Here is a 15,246-nt window from a genome sequence, read left to right as displayed (position 1 = left end):
TCGGGGATGAATAGTCAGTGTGCGTTTTCTGTGTCTGTGTGTGTGTGTGTGTGAGGGAGGGAAGGGAGGGGGGTGTCTTTCCCAGAGCAAGGAGTGTGGTGAAGCATGATCCTTGCGTTTGAGGTTGGCCTTAGCTGGAGGCTTGAACAGCAGAATTGGACGGCTGGATGCATCGCTGAGCAGTGAAGGCTGCTTCAAACTCTACTGTACTCACAGTCTAAAGCTTGGGAGCAGTGCTTCATCTGTACAGACTTTCATCTAAATTCACAGAGACCTATTCTTACTTTTACAGTTTCCCCCATGAATAAGATAACTGTTGCTTTATTTTACACCTTCACCTAATGACGGCAGTTAAAATGTGACGAGCAAGTTAGTGGGGCTTGACGCAGACAGTTAAAGGTATTTTCAGAGCAAACAATAGAAATCTTGGGAAAACATTACCTTGGGCTTTTTTTTTTTTTAATGATTGACATTAAACCGGTATTAATCCCAGGTTTCACAACAACAAAGTCGTTATCTCTGGAAAGGAAATGGAAATGAGGACACCTGATTTAAGTTGAAATGGTTTTCAAATGAGCAGCAATTTTGGGCCATTTGCTGATAGCAGATGGAGCAGAAACCAGGGAACACATGTCAATGTCAATGTCAAAACTTTCCTCGCTAATATCATCTACTTTTATGTATTCCAGGAGATCCTTCAATGTGGCCGCTCATTTGAAGTCGAGAAAATCCTCGCAGATGAAAGGTATCAAACACTCAAGGTCAGTGGATGGAAAAACAAACAAAAAACACAACAACAACAAAAAAAAGAAAACAACTCAATCATTTGTTTTGTCAGTGGTGTAGCTTTGAAATCGCAGTGAAAGGATCTGCATTTGCTATCTCTTAAGGACACAGAGCTCTTTGAATCTTTGAATGCTAACCCCCTTCTGAGAAGAGCCTGTCATTTCAGTGCATGTCTTCTTGATTACGCCCTTACCTCGTTTCCTGCCAGCTGTTCACAAGTGTGTTTGGGGTTGGACCTAAGACAGCCGAGAAGTGGTACCGCAGAGGGATGCGCTCATTCAGCGACATTCTGGCAGAGCCCAGCATTCATCTAAACCGGATGCAACAAAGTGGTACATCAACATTTTTCCATCTTCACTCAGCCACTTCACAAATTATAGACTGGAAACTTCAACATGAGCTTGCTTTAAAGAGACACTTAGAGGCTTAACTGTTCAATTTCCAGGAAAACTGCACGTCATTTAGGCCTTATTTTTGTCCCTTAGGCAGCTTCCTATGGTTTTAAATCAGTGTGTAGCCTTTAAACAACATGAGACATGGCAAAGTTTGCACTAAAGAAATGCAACAGAAAATGCATACATCTCATCAAGCAGTGGGGCTATGTGAAAGCCATTAGAAGTTGCTAACTCCAAGTTTTGATTGGTTTAAATGTATGAGGACATAATAAAAAAAAACAATCATCTGGTCCTCACCATACCATGAAAAAAGCTCATTGCAACCTAAGATGAACACAAAACAGATCATATTGTCATTATTTATGTAAGAAAAACCTAATGAAAATGCAGAAATGGTGTGTAAAAAGAAAATAAAATCTAAACATATTCCATGATTTAATGGCTTGTAGAGCTACCTGTAGCAGCAATAATTTGAGCTAATTGATTTCTTTGACTTTACTGGTCTCATGTATTATTGTGGAACAATTCTGGCTACCCCTTCTTTACATCACGTGCATCTGATTATTGCCCAGATCTCCCAAAGGGCCCATCATAGCAGTAGAACCAGGCAGAGGTCTGGACTTTTAGAACACCTTGATTCTTTTCATCTTCAGTCACTCTGCGGTAAATTTGCTGCTGTGTTTGGAAACATTGTCCAGTTGGACATTGTTTCAATGAAGCTTTAGCTGTCAGATTGATGCTCCTATGTATACTTTGGTATATAGACAACTGAAAGGTGTCCTGGTTCTGTGTCTGCAAAAGAAGCCTAAATCATCCCCCTACCACTACCATGCTTGACACTTGGTATGAGGTATTTGTACTGGAATACAGTTAGGGTTTCACTAAACTTGGTGCTGTGAATTAGAGTGAAAGATCTCTTCTATGGTCTTGTTTATTCAAAGGCCACTGTTACAAAAGATATAAGTTTAGTTTGATGCAAATTTGCAAATCTAAGCTGTGCAGCCATGTTTATTCAAAAGCTGGGATCTCAAACTCCAGTCCTCAAGGGCCACTGTCATGCAGGTTTTAGATCAGGGATTACCAACCCCAGACCTCTTGAGCTAGTGACCTACAGGTTTTGTGTTGCAGCAGGGACGCAGCAGTTCTACAACAGCTTGTTGTTAAGGCCTGCATCAGCCTCTTAACTACTCACTATTTGAATCAGGTGTGCTGCAGCATAGACATATTGAAAACTTGAAGGACACCGACTCAAGAGGTCCAGAGTTGGTGATCCCTGTTTTAGATGTTTCTCCACTTTTACACACCTGACACTAATTATTAAGTCATTTTGAAAAACGAGACAACAAGCTATTGGATCCATACTATTTGAATCAGGTATGTTGGAGCTGGCAAGCACCTAAAACCTGCAGGGCAGTAGTCCTTGAGGACCAGAGTTTGATGGGCCTGTCTTAGAGAATGTTTCCTCCTGGAACTCTTCCATTCAAGCCAGTATTATGCAGATTTTTTGTTACTGTTCCAGTGATGTTGTTAGGTACATGTCCTGCGTCCCTGACACATTAAAATCTGAAGGAAGCAGTAAACTCACTATCGATGCATACTGGGGACACACCTAATGTTTTACCATGAAAACTAGACATTGTGAACAACATGTGTTTAAAATCACAGTAACTAGCATAAGAAACTTCAGTGCTTCCCAACAATGACTCTGCTATGGCGTGCATGTAAACACAGCATGCAGAGTGGTGTGGCATTTCTTTCATAGACATGTCTATGGTTTCTTTAGCTCCAAAAGACGCGCTTGAAAACGGACCCTGCGTATGAAAACGCCCGGTGTTTACTATGAGGGGCAGTTTGAGACATTATTCAGAATTACCCTCTCACAGACACATTATACTGAAACCTCTCTTATATTATACTGAAATCATGCACACATTAAAGTAAAACCTCTCATACACTATGCTGAAATGCTCTTATATATACTGAGGTTTTACTATAATGTGTGAATGATTTCAGTATGATATATGAGAGGTTTCAGTATAATGTGTGAATGACTTAAATTTCACATGTGTCTGTGAGAGGGTAATTCTGAATAATGTCTCAAACGGCCCCTCATATTTCTGCACTGCGAGGGAATAACAGTATTTGCAAGCAGAGAATCACCTTCATGAAAGCCCATCAATCCATACATCCTTACATTCATCTGAATCTGAGAGGATTAGTCAATTAAAAAAACAACCCCCCCGTCCCCCCCCAAAAGCATTAAATTAAATGTACATTTAAATTAAATTTACATATGTAGCTTTTCTTATGTCTTATTTATTTATTTGTTTGTTTTATTTTTTATGAGGATTTTGCTGGATTAACATAAATAAAAACTGCACAGGATTGTAAATCAAAACTTTTCTTTTCACTGTTCAAAGAGTCCTTTCAGTTTCAAACTCTGTTCTTTAGTGTATTATAGTGAGACATGTCCATCAAACTGCTCATAATCCATCATTTGGAGCACAGTGGTCTCCACTAGGAGCGGAGGAAAAAATGTGAATGTTTTGACATGGGAAATGTCTTTGAAGCAAGAAACAGGAGTCATTCCATTAATTTTACTAAAGCGCAGACAGAGACGTCATTAAAGGTTTTCTAATTAATTGGAAGTGCACCTCAGTTCATTTAAGGAAGAATAAAAGGGAATTACTGCTTTTTATGTGGCACAAAATGGGAGAAAATGCTAAGGGAGATACTCATCAATGCATCAATCATCATCGAGCACAGTTTCTGCAGACTTTTATCCTTCTATGTCTGCAACCAGCATACAGCAGTAGTCTCCTTCTATCAGCCAGTGGAACATATTGCATTTTTACCTTACTTTTAATTCACCCTGACTCTCCACTTCCCCAGAGCAAATGGCTGTGACTGATGGCTGGCTGTCAGACTAATAACCACATGGTCTTTCCCTGCAGGTTTTCTGCATTATAGAGACATCTCCAGGGCTGTCAGTAAAGCGGAAGCCTGGGCCCTGGGGAACATTATTGACGAAGCTGTCCGTGCGATCACACCGGATGCCATACTAGCACTGACAGGTGGCTTTCGCAGGTACAAGACTTGTCTCCTCCTTTCAGCATTGATATTGATGAAAGAGAACATAATTTTTATTTTTTTCTTTTCTCTCATTATTGTTCAAATCATATATGTTTTGCACAAGAACAACCCAAATCTCAAGAGATCTGTTTGTTCTCCATATGACTTTTCCTTGTCAACTACTGCCAGAGTTGGTGCCTGCAAATGATTTGATCCAATGAATGGATCTTGTTAATGTATTAATCTTACATTCAAAGCTACAGATAATCCTTATCTCCTTTCTTTGTTCTTCATCTTGACAGAAAACTGCAGTCCAGTCATGCTTTGCCTTAACATCAAGTCACTCAAATGCATTACATTGTCAACAACAGAGTGCACAGCAGGCACTCTTGTACTGCAGCCTGCTGAGTGCAACTATTTGCTCACAGATGGCACCTCCCTCCATGCCTCTTTTTTTTTTCCCCGTTAGCAGTGCTTTGTGCCCGAGTAAGCGTGTGGTACTCTGCTCTGTGGTGTTGTAAAAATCCAGCCATAACCAGCAGTGTATGAAGTAAATAATTCAAAAGCAGTCTGGCAGTGAGGACAGACGCTTGCCTCTCAACAGGGACAACGAGCTGCCACAGCATAGCTGATGGCCTTTATTAGTGCCTGGGCTACAAACTTCACATGTTACCAGAACTCATTCTTTTTTTTCCCCTTTGGCTATCAAGCACAATAGAAGTGTAAAAAAAAATCTAACATATAAGCATTTGCCAAGGTGTGGTACTCAAGGGTTTTTTAAACCAAATAGCTTTTGATAAAACAGTATGTTATATGCTAAATGGAAATTATTGATTGGTGGATTATGTCTTTTTTTTTTTAACAATATTTCTTGGCTATAAATCTTACACTGTTGGAAAGCCAGTTTATTTCTCTTTTAAATGGGGCCACATTTGTAAGGAAAATGTACACGTATGATGAGCAGCAGAGTTAAATATGAAAAACTTGCCAAGTTATCTCTCCACGTATTTTGCTATTAAGATTTGTGTTGAATTAGTGGTGCTCCAGCTGGTGACAATCGGGCGCCTGATTGGTGCCTGATTAGCAGCACTGCCTAAACGGCAGTTACATCATATGGTTAAAGTGCGAAGAAGACATGGGCATGTGCTGGTGATTGCTGCACTGGCAGGGTAACAGCTTTTGCTGTAGAGTGGGGTGGTGGGATGGCATTTTCCTCCATTGGAAAAACTAGGTTTGTCATAATTGGAGATAATCTCAGTGCTTAGAGAGACTGAGGTGAGATTCTGCAACGAGTGGCAGTCACATATTTGCACTGTCTGGGACTGAACTCTCCATGATGACATCTCCACAGAGCAGGGTTTATTAGTGAATACCTCCAGAATTTGGGAGTAAAATGACTGACTGCAGCCCCGACCTCAACCCTTCCCACATTTGTGGGATCAGCCTGGGTGTGCTGATCATGCCAAGGTGACCAGCACAGCTACACTAAATGACTTGCAACAAATGCTTGTTGAAGAATGGGATGCCATCATACAGCAGCATGTGAATAAGCTGGTGACCAGCATGAGGAGGTTCCAGGCTGTTGTTGCTGTCTGTTGTTCTGCTACTGAGGTCCCTGTTTTTTAAATACGTCTTATTTCTCCAGACTTCAATCATTCAATGCAATAAATGACGATCCAAAACAGGAGTCAATAGCAGGATTAGCTGTCTGGCACAGTGCTCTATGTTTTACCCATGATGCCCTACTTTATAGTTCGCATCCTGCATTTGGCTCACCTCAAGACTGGACCAAAGTTTGCTTTTGGATCATCATCAGAGTTCTTTTGTGCATTCGAACCTCCCAAACAAAGCAGACTTTCTGAGCAAATTGAAACATTTAGAATCAGAAGGGCTGGTGTGAATTCAGCTCTTAAAACCAGACAATACATCCAGACAATGCAAATAATGGCTGAACAACTCCCCCATGTACTAGACTCAAATGTGCCTAAACATTCTGCACATTGTTCAGAGTCCCATGCCATCATTTTGCATTTTTTTTGTAAGAACATTTAAAGAATATGTGTTAATGCATCCAAATTCCCAAAAAAGTCGCTCTTATTAATAGTTTTTAGTTTATTTTGTCAGATGGTTAAATGCTGATTTATAGTAACTAAAATGAAGCTTAATTTGTTTCCTGATTTTCCCTTTGTTCCAATAAAATCATGAACCAAAGTATCATTTGACAAAATCACCATTCAAGTAAGTTGGAAACAGCATCTGTGCAGTCTTGAATGTATTTTCATACAGTCTGTGACACTTTAGTCAATAACATGAAAAACATGAAACTTTAGCAAAAACAGGATAGACAAACTTTTTTCAGTGGGATGTAGATATTTGTGGAAAATGATGGAAAAAAAAGCCCTTAATTTTCAACCTAATGACAAGAAAAATTGATAAAAGAAATATCACAGGTACTTTGTGTCATTATGTTGTGGAAATTTAATGCAATTATTCCATGATAAAAACTGAAAACTGCTAAGAAACCTGCATTTGTGATTATGTCTATATTTAAAAACAATTAGTTCTTTAGCATTTCTAGCCATGTATTAAGAGCCATTGTGGAAGGTCCAGGGAGCTAGTTGCCGTGGGTTGCAGACCCCTGATTTAATGTTTGTAAACCAAAATGTACTGCATTTTCTCCACCTGTGGTATTTATTTTTATCAATTTTCCTCGTCATTAGGTTGGAAATGAAGGGCTTTTTTTTTATATATATATAGATTTTTTTTACATCATTTTCCACAAGTATCTACATCCCATTGAAAAAAAGTTTATCTATCCTGCTTTTGCTAAAGTTTCATGTTTTTCTTTATTTTAAAACCTAAAAATAGAAATAAAAATTGTGGCTCTTCAAAAATAACAACAAATTTCCTGTAGTAGATTACAACTTATCTAAAATGATAAGTTGTCTTTTTTCAAAAACCATTTGCAGCTCTAAATGAGTTTTATTTAGCTGGCTGAGAGAAAATGGCTCTTTGGATTGTAAGTGTTGCAGACCACTGTACTAAACAAATAAACTGATTTAGCAGCAGTTTTCTCTTTAAACAGCAACAGTTAAAACATTTCTTAATATACACTACCTGTCAAAAGTTTTAAACACCCCAGTTTTTCCAGTTATTTATTGAAAATTATACAGTTTAATGTCTAACCGCACTCTGAAATGAAAGCATAGTACAAAGAGTTAAAAAAGAAATCATGGAGTCAATTTATAGACCAAAATGTATTTTAAACTCTTGACTCATCAAAGTAGCCACCTTTGGGAAATGTAACAGTTGAACACACTTGTGGCATTCTTTCTACGATAGAAATCAAATATTCTTCATGAAGTTCTTCCCACATCTGTTGCAGAAGTTCTCACAAATGTGTGGCTCTTGTAGGTTGCTTTGCTTTCACTCTTCTGTCCAGTTCATCCCAAACCAGCTTGATGGGGTTTAGGTCAGGAGACTGTGCTGACCACTCCATGATTTCAAGCTAACCATCTTGTTCTTTTTTCCTGAGGTAATTCTGGCACAGCTTGGAATTGTGTTTTGGGGCATTATCTTGCTGTAGGACGAACCCCTGACCAACAGGGCGCATACCAGAGGCTATTGCAAGGCACTGCCAAATGCTGTGGTGGCTGTTTTGGTTCAGGGTGCCTCTCACTCTGTACAAGTCACACGACCCTGGATCCAGCAAAACAGCCCCAGACCATCACACCTCCTCCTCCATGTTTGACAGTTGATGCCACACCCTGTGGAACCATCCATTTGCCTATTTGATGCCGTACAAAGATCCTCTGTGATGAACTGAACATTTAAAATTTTGATTCATCAGTCCATAATTCCTTCTTTCGGTCTTTAGTAGTCCAGTGGCAGTGTTTCCTGGCCCAGGCAAGCCTTATTGTCTTATTCTAACATCTTAGCAATGGCCTTCTAACTGCAACTTGTCCTGTCAAACCTGCAGCTCAAAGTCTTCTCTTCACAGTTGAAACTGAGACTTGCTTACTACGACCACTATTAGTCTGTTGTCCTGTGAGCCGCCTATCACGCAATATGTTAACTCTCAGAAACTCGTCCTCTGATTCAGTTGTGGCTTTGGGTCTCCCAGACCTCTTCCTTTCAGGGTTTGCCCCAGTTTCTGACTGCCTTTTGATGGTAAAGAAAACTGTACTCACTGACACCTTGACTTTCTCTGTAATTTCTCTGTAGGAAAGACCAGCATTTTTAAGTGGTATGATGGTCTGTCTCTCCTCCATTGTTAATTGCCTTTTTCTTGCCATTTCTGTAGCAACACACTACTTTCTACAGTACAGACTTTTTAATGGATGCTCACAAAGGTATGGTACCACACTGCACTACATTTATGCAGACAGACGGGGTTGTACGTAATCCAGCAAAGTTGGAACACCTGTAGGAATTAGTAGCACCAGCTTTCAAGGCTTGATCCCCCTCCATTGCTGCAGAACAGCTTTAAATTGTTAACCCATTTGTGTTCCCTGAAAAAGTATATAAAACAAATATTTATGAAAAAGAAGGATGAAATGTTCAGGATTTAATAACTAAAAGCTGCTTCCTTCTAAACACAGAAGGAACAATGTGTGATGAATATCAGCATCAGGTGAACAGACAGAAAGCAGGATTAGAATCTCACAGCTTCTAGATGGTGAGGAGAGAGAAATATTCACAATATGCACAATAACTTCCATCCACGCACCTTTAGTGGTTCGTTATCCAGATTTCTTGCCTATAAATTGTCTAACTTTGCATTCTTAGCTTGACTGTTTAGCTTAACCTCTTGTGCCTGCACACTTCGCTATCAGAAGTTAAGAGGTTCACATCTGGTTTTAGGGTGTAACATCAGGTATTTAACTATAAACACGTGTGGTATCCACAGAAAGTCCAGAATCTCAGCTACCAGCTCAGTAAAACCATTTCTATCACCAACAAACACAGTTAAGACAACAAACACTTAAAAGAGCAGGTACACAAAGTCCGAAAAATACGCAAACACAGATGATGTCTCTCCATGAACATGGACAAATGGCTCCTCTACTGAAAGCTCACATCTCACAGCTCAACACTTTAAGTTTCATCTCACCGAACCAGAGACAAAAGAAGGCCCCAATTTATGCTTCACGCTTGTAAAACATAGTCATAAAATATCTTTGCTATCTTGCCTCAAAACTTATCTTGCCTTTAATAAAATTAAGATGATTATATATATAATTTGAAAAAAGAGAGATGGCAGATATCAGATTACGTAAATATCAGCTCCTTAAGGATGAAATGTGGCAAGTTACATGAAGAGGGTGATTAAAGCATCACAGACAGTCAAAACTGAAGAGGAGTAACTGACCAAGATTTATGGGTCAGGAGTGACTTCAGAGTGTGAAGGACCTTGTGAGAGAGTATTTATGGAAGATGAAGCACATTTACCTCAGTTCATGTTTTTGAAGACTTGGGGAGCATTACATGGGAACTAATTGGAGTCATGCAGAGCTGTAATTGAAGACAGATGACTTGTACATTATGTGTCAGTCAGTGAAAGTAATTTACCTTTTTATCATGTCGAATAGAAAATTCTCCAGTCACAGAGGCAATAATGAGACTTATCACAACAAAATAGTTCAAATGCTCTTAAAGATGCTGGCAGCATCATTAATAATCTACTAATTCTCTTCACTGTGACATATTTGAATATATGAAAATGTTCTCCTTTTAAAGCCCTGTCGAAGCTCAATTTAATTACCTATAATTTTCTAGTGTGATGACTTGCTCATTAGCTTCATCTTTAAAGCCGATAGCCCTTGTCAAAAATGGAAACAGACATACTATATACTTTCTTTAAATAGATATTTTTGGCTTCAACCGAGCTTTCATCTGCAAATAAGATGCACAAAAGATATATCTGCTCCCAAAAGTTTCAGAAAATAAGCACAGTGCTTCATAAGCTAAATCTGTCATCCACTTCAGAGAGAAACAGCATGGTGAGGATTTGTTGATGCCACTGACATTAGCCTTATTGAAAGGACAGCTGTGGAAGGCGGGTGACAAGTCTTAAAGCGGTTTTGTGGAGGGGGGGGAGGATTAAAAATAGATTAGGCGTGAAAATACAACTCCTACCACCGCTGAGACTCACACAGTGTCAACAGAGAAGCATATTTATTTCAGTATGAAGCCAGAAAGTCCCTGCTGTGGATCTTATTTAACATCAGATTGTCTGGAATAAAACTCAAAGTGACACTGATGAGGGGGCCAGTGGTGTCTGCTCTCTAATCCTCAAACAGGGGCTGATGCTAGCTGCTTTGTTTCCCCTGAACAACAGCTGTGATAAGTACACCTTATCAATTTATTTCAGGGTATCATGATTGTTAAAACCATCTCTCTTAGCAGCTAACAAGAAGGAAGAGCAAAACAAGCTCTCTGGTCTCTACATACAGCCAGCACACGCTTAATGCTTTCTGTTGTTTTAATTTTATCTTCCTGATTATCCCATTGCCTTTTAGATGGAAGGGTGATAGAAGGTGAAATGATGCATACTGACAAAAGATGCTGTTTGTTCTTCTTAACCTATACTTTTAAGTACAGCCCAACTCTCTCCTTCCTACAGATGACTTCATTTTGTGGATTTTCCAGCAGCAGCAACACTTCCCACGTCTGTATTATTCATACATGTCGCTTTGTCGTCCACACAAATTTGTAAATAACCATGTATATTTCATAGGCTTTGTGCAGAGCACTTAATTATTTACCATTTTCTGTCACGCAACAAAAGAGTAGACTTGCTCAGTTCACACCAGGATTTTATTTAGGAGATATACAGCTCCGGTCTGTTGCACTAAACAAAAAGAAATCTGCTGGTGTGAACATTACATTAATGTTCCATCAAAGATTCTGTTCCAGCTTAATATTTGTAGAAAGTTTCTCTTTGGGCAGTGCATGCCAGAAAAAAAAAAGATTCAATAAAATTCATCAGAGAAAGTTAAAGTTAAAGATGTTAAAGTGCATGTCATATTGCATGAACCGAGAATAAGATCAACCTAATGGTCTTGAGGAACAGCTGGCTGAGGAAGTGAGGAAGCACATAATTCTATGCAACATGTTAAGCATATCAAGACATGGACACAGCCCCATGCAAACCTCTGCTCTGCCATGGACGAGGTTTGTCGTTACAGGTCATAAAGGTTCATCACCTCCCAATAAACAGACGGAGGGACCAAACAGAAAGGCAGATAAACTGAGTCACATGTGTTCAGGCTGTTCCCAGACTAAAAGTAAAAGCCAAAATGGTTAAGAAGCTTAAATATATTACATTATTATATGAAATGTTTTAATTTTTATCATTTTAAGTTATTGCTGGCTTTAAAAAAACAAGCTATTGCTGTCATTAAAACTAGTTACAGCTTTGAGTTTAGATTTAGCTGCTTTGGCTAACTTAGCTGTGAAACAAACATTATCTTAATATTTGGGTGATAAAACAAATGTCTCTATTTCTCTGTTTTTATTCCTCTGTTTACAGGCCTTAAAGATTTATTACCTCGCATTAAACTAAATAGGAAATTTACCTATGAGTCATTGTGTTTTGGCAGATCCCAAACTAAACTGAAAAAAAAAAAAAAAAAAAGATTAAGAGGTTAGATATATTTCATTTTCATATTAAATGTTATCAGTGGCGTGCACAGACATTTTGAGGGGCAGGTGCTCAGATTAAAGAAAAAGGGCACTTTGCAGAGTGCATGGAACTGCCACGTATGTTTAATTATAGTGTGAAAAAAAAAATTACAACCTTTTATGTACTTGCAAATTTATTGAAACATGTTACTGTACATGAACCTGGTACTGATCTGATGTGGCTCTCCTTATCTTCCTCAGCTTCCATGCTGGTAGAAGGTCTACAGTGGGACAGCAGAGAGAATGGAGTGATGCATCTTTGAGTAAGACTGCTTAGTGACAAGAGTCAATGCATTACAAGACTAACACCAGTCTGACTGCAATGCCTTGCCACTAGCTGTGTTGTGCAGACAAATTCTAATTGGGTATTTATGATGTTCAACATTTCATTATTAGCCTTCAATCGTAAATTCAAGATAACTGTGAATTCTGTAAGGTACATGGAAACAACTTATATTTGTGGGCTAATATAGCTTGTACGAGTTTTGGCACTGCCAAACCACATTGTGGACACTTCTACATGGTTCAATAAAATTTGTGGAAGAGTTAATTTTTAAAAACCTGAAGTCCCCCAATCATTGTAAAGTGCTTTGACTGTCTAGAAAAGCGCTATAGAAACATAAGGAATTATTATTTATTATTAATTATTAAAAGGCCTTAAACAGTTAACATGACATAACTTTTACTCGGCCGTTTAGGCTGTAATGAGACAGACAAGCTACTTTACAACAGGGACGAATAGTTTGGTATCAGGCTTAGTTTAAGAGCAAAATAGTTCAGCGTTACCTGAGTCGTGGCGTGAGCGGTGGGAGGTAACTTTGCAGATGGTCCAGCTGCTGCAATACACATGCTTACAATGTACCTCGTTGGCGCTGTTGCCAAAGAAACGACGGGAATAAAACGGGCGTAAGCGTGCGTGCATGTGTGTGTAAGGAGTGTGTGATGGTTTCAACATAGTGGGCCACTGCCGCATACAGTTTATAAAAAATAATTCTGAAAAAGGGCACTTCTTCAACCCTGACGGCAAGGGCAAGTGCTTCAGTACCACCAAGGCTCTATCTGTGCACGCCAGTGAATGTTATCATGGCTCATAAACTTTTCAAGCTGCTGCTGACTTTATAAAAAAAAACAAGCCATTGCTGTCAATAAAACTATTCTAGTTGCCAATTTGGCTAAGTTTAGCTGTTTGACTAGCTTAGCTGTGAAACAAGGCTTGACATTAGCATTTACTGCTAACATTATTGCGGAAACTGAGAAATATTGAGGTGTGACCAGAGTAGAATAAACAGGGTGCTGTCTATGTTGGTGAAGTTAAGGGTCATCTGAAAGGATGTTAAGCTAAGTGTTAGAGCCACATAGAAATATTATTTGTTATGTGTAATATTTATTTTTTTAGGGCATTTGGTAATATTTGTACTGTTTTAAGTTTACTGTGTTTTGATAACTACATTAGTTATTTAGGTTTTGATGTGCTGCATTTAATCAAGGCAAAGTGCAGTTTGGCTACTTAGCATGCTAAATGTCTGCAGCAGGACAACGAGCAACAGTTTTCTGAAGATCAACATTTTTTTGTTACCCCGAACGTTTCATTACTATGACTGTCACGGCAGTTTTCATTGGTGCAATGAGTTATTTTTTTATCCGTGGATTTTGTAGCTAATGAATGAAAATATTTTTTTCTCTCTTCTATTTCTTTTCTTTTTTAGACTTCAGAAAGTTCACACCTTGAAAGAGTGGCAAGGAAAGCCTTTTTTTTTTTTTTTTTTTTGGTGTGTAAGTTATACTGTCAATACACTAATATTACCTGAGGAGCACAAGGTAGGGAGGTAATGCTAATTTACATTGTACATTGAATAATTTTACTGTAGCATAATGTGCTGTCTATTTATTGAGGTTGAATTAAAGAGGTATTTGTGCCATTATATTCCAAGGAAGAAAAAGTATAATGGCATGCTGTCATGTTCTCAAATAACTACCATTTTCTTATTTAGCCCCCTAATATATGAGAATATATAAGCGTGAAGTACAGTGAGTACATTTTAATAAAAATAAGAACTAAATTCATGCCTATGATTTATCCATCCATCTCCCTCTTTGGTTCTTCTTGTTGTTCATGGCACACAGTTAACGTGCAACCAAGTGAGTTTTGCCAGCACAGCACAGGCTAGCAGGATTCATCTCACAACTTACAAGTTACAAGTTGTAAATGTTTGGGTATCTCAGCATTGCCAATTAAGACTGCTGAGATAGCTGGGAAAAAGGTGCAAATTCAGCAGACAGAAAGTTGTGATGTATCTTTATATTCTTCAAATATCTGTCCTACCAGTCAAATTACTAAAGCAGTCTCAAGTTTTTTTAATACAAACACCTGCATAAATATTACAAAAAATAAACACAAAAAAAGAAGAAAAAACTTTTAGTGTAAAGCCAAATGCAGATCAAAATGAGCCTGTGACCCATGAACTCATTTTGTGATGCCTCAAGGGTCCATACCCATGCTGCATGAAGTCTTTTTTTTAATACTCTCTCTGAATTAGCCACTGTGACCTTTGAAGTTTTCCTACAAGCCTTTTATAGCCTCTCTTCATTCCTTTAATAATACTCACTTTGACTGCCGTCACTCATTTGTCACGAGCACCGAAGAAAGATCAGACACAGAGCCCTGCAGCTGCAGAGGCTTCTTTAGAGCTACCTTATTGCTCCTCTACATTCACTCTACATTCAGTCATTTTGCTTTGTAGTTAACGGTGACACTAGTTCTTATGACTGCAGGATTTTGCCTATTCTTTATCAAAGGGATTGTATGCATTTGTACATGGGTAATGATCAGTTTGCACTGATGCTGTGCCTTTTGGCAGGTAGTGCTGGTGTAGAACTAAGCTGAGGCAGCAGCCCCCTTAGTTGGGACAATGGGAATCTTCTGTTATTTTAGGGCTAACTTCAGTGCTTGTGGTTTGCTGTGTTTGTGTGAAAACTTTTTTTTTTTTTTTAAAACTAACTAAAAACTTGCCACTGTAGTAGTAAAATTTACTATAATCAAAGATGCCCACCTTTAGTTTTTGTCAGTACATTGGCTGCTGTTTTGAGTCATTCTGCAACTCGTAAGAAAGGAGTGAAAGACCAGGGAAAAACTGTACAGGTGGTGAGTCCTACGCAGGACATATAGACACATTTACTGCAAAATCTACACCAATTACATGTTTGTCAAGAATGAGACTTTGCATTATCATGACTGTTGGATACAGACTTTGAGATACTGGCAATTTTAACAAATGTATTCCTGCAATCTGAGATGCTGATATAATAT

At 38.6% G+C, this 15,246-nt stretch overlaps 1 protein-coding gene across 1 annotated transcript in view; it reads left to right on the top strand.

Moving 5' to 3' along the window:
- The window catches only part of dntt (deoxynucleotidyltransferase, terminal), a 125,887-nt gene that overhangs the window by 36,680 nt on the left and 73,961 nt on the right, over positions 1–15,246 (top strand). The window contains exons 5-7 of the mRNA XM_042009579.1: positions 690–761; positions 995–1,118; positions 4,136–4,268. Of these exons, the coding sequence (XP_041865513.1) occupies positions 690–761; positions 995–1,118; positions 4,136–4,268 (329 nt within the window). The remainder of the gene's footprint in view (positions 1–689; positions 762–994; positions 1,119–4,135; positions 4,269–15,246) is intronic.

This window comes from Melanotaenia boesemani, chromosome 16, assembly GCF_017639745.1.
Source record: "Melanotaenia boesemani isolate fMelBoe1 chromosome 16, fMelBoe1.pri, whole genome shotgun sequence".
Classification (NCBI taxonomy): domain Eukaryota; kingdom Metazoa; phylum Chordata; class Actinopteri; order Atheriniformes; family Melanotaeniidae; genus Melanotaenia; species Melanotaenia boesemani.
The sequence above is the reverse complement of the archived record's forward strand: the minus strand, read 5'-3'. Positions and strand labels throughout refer to the sequence as shown.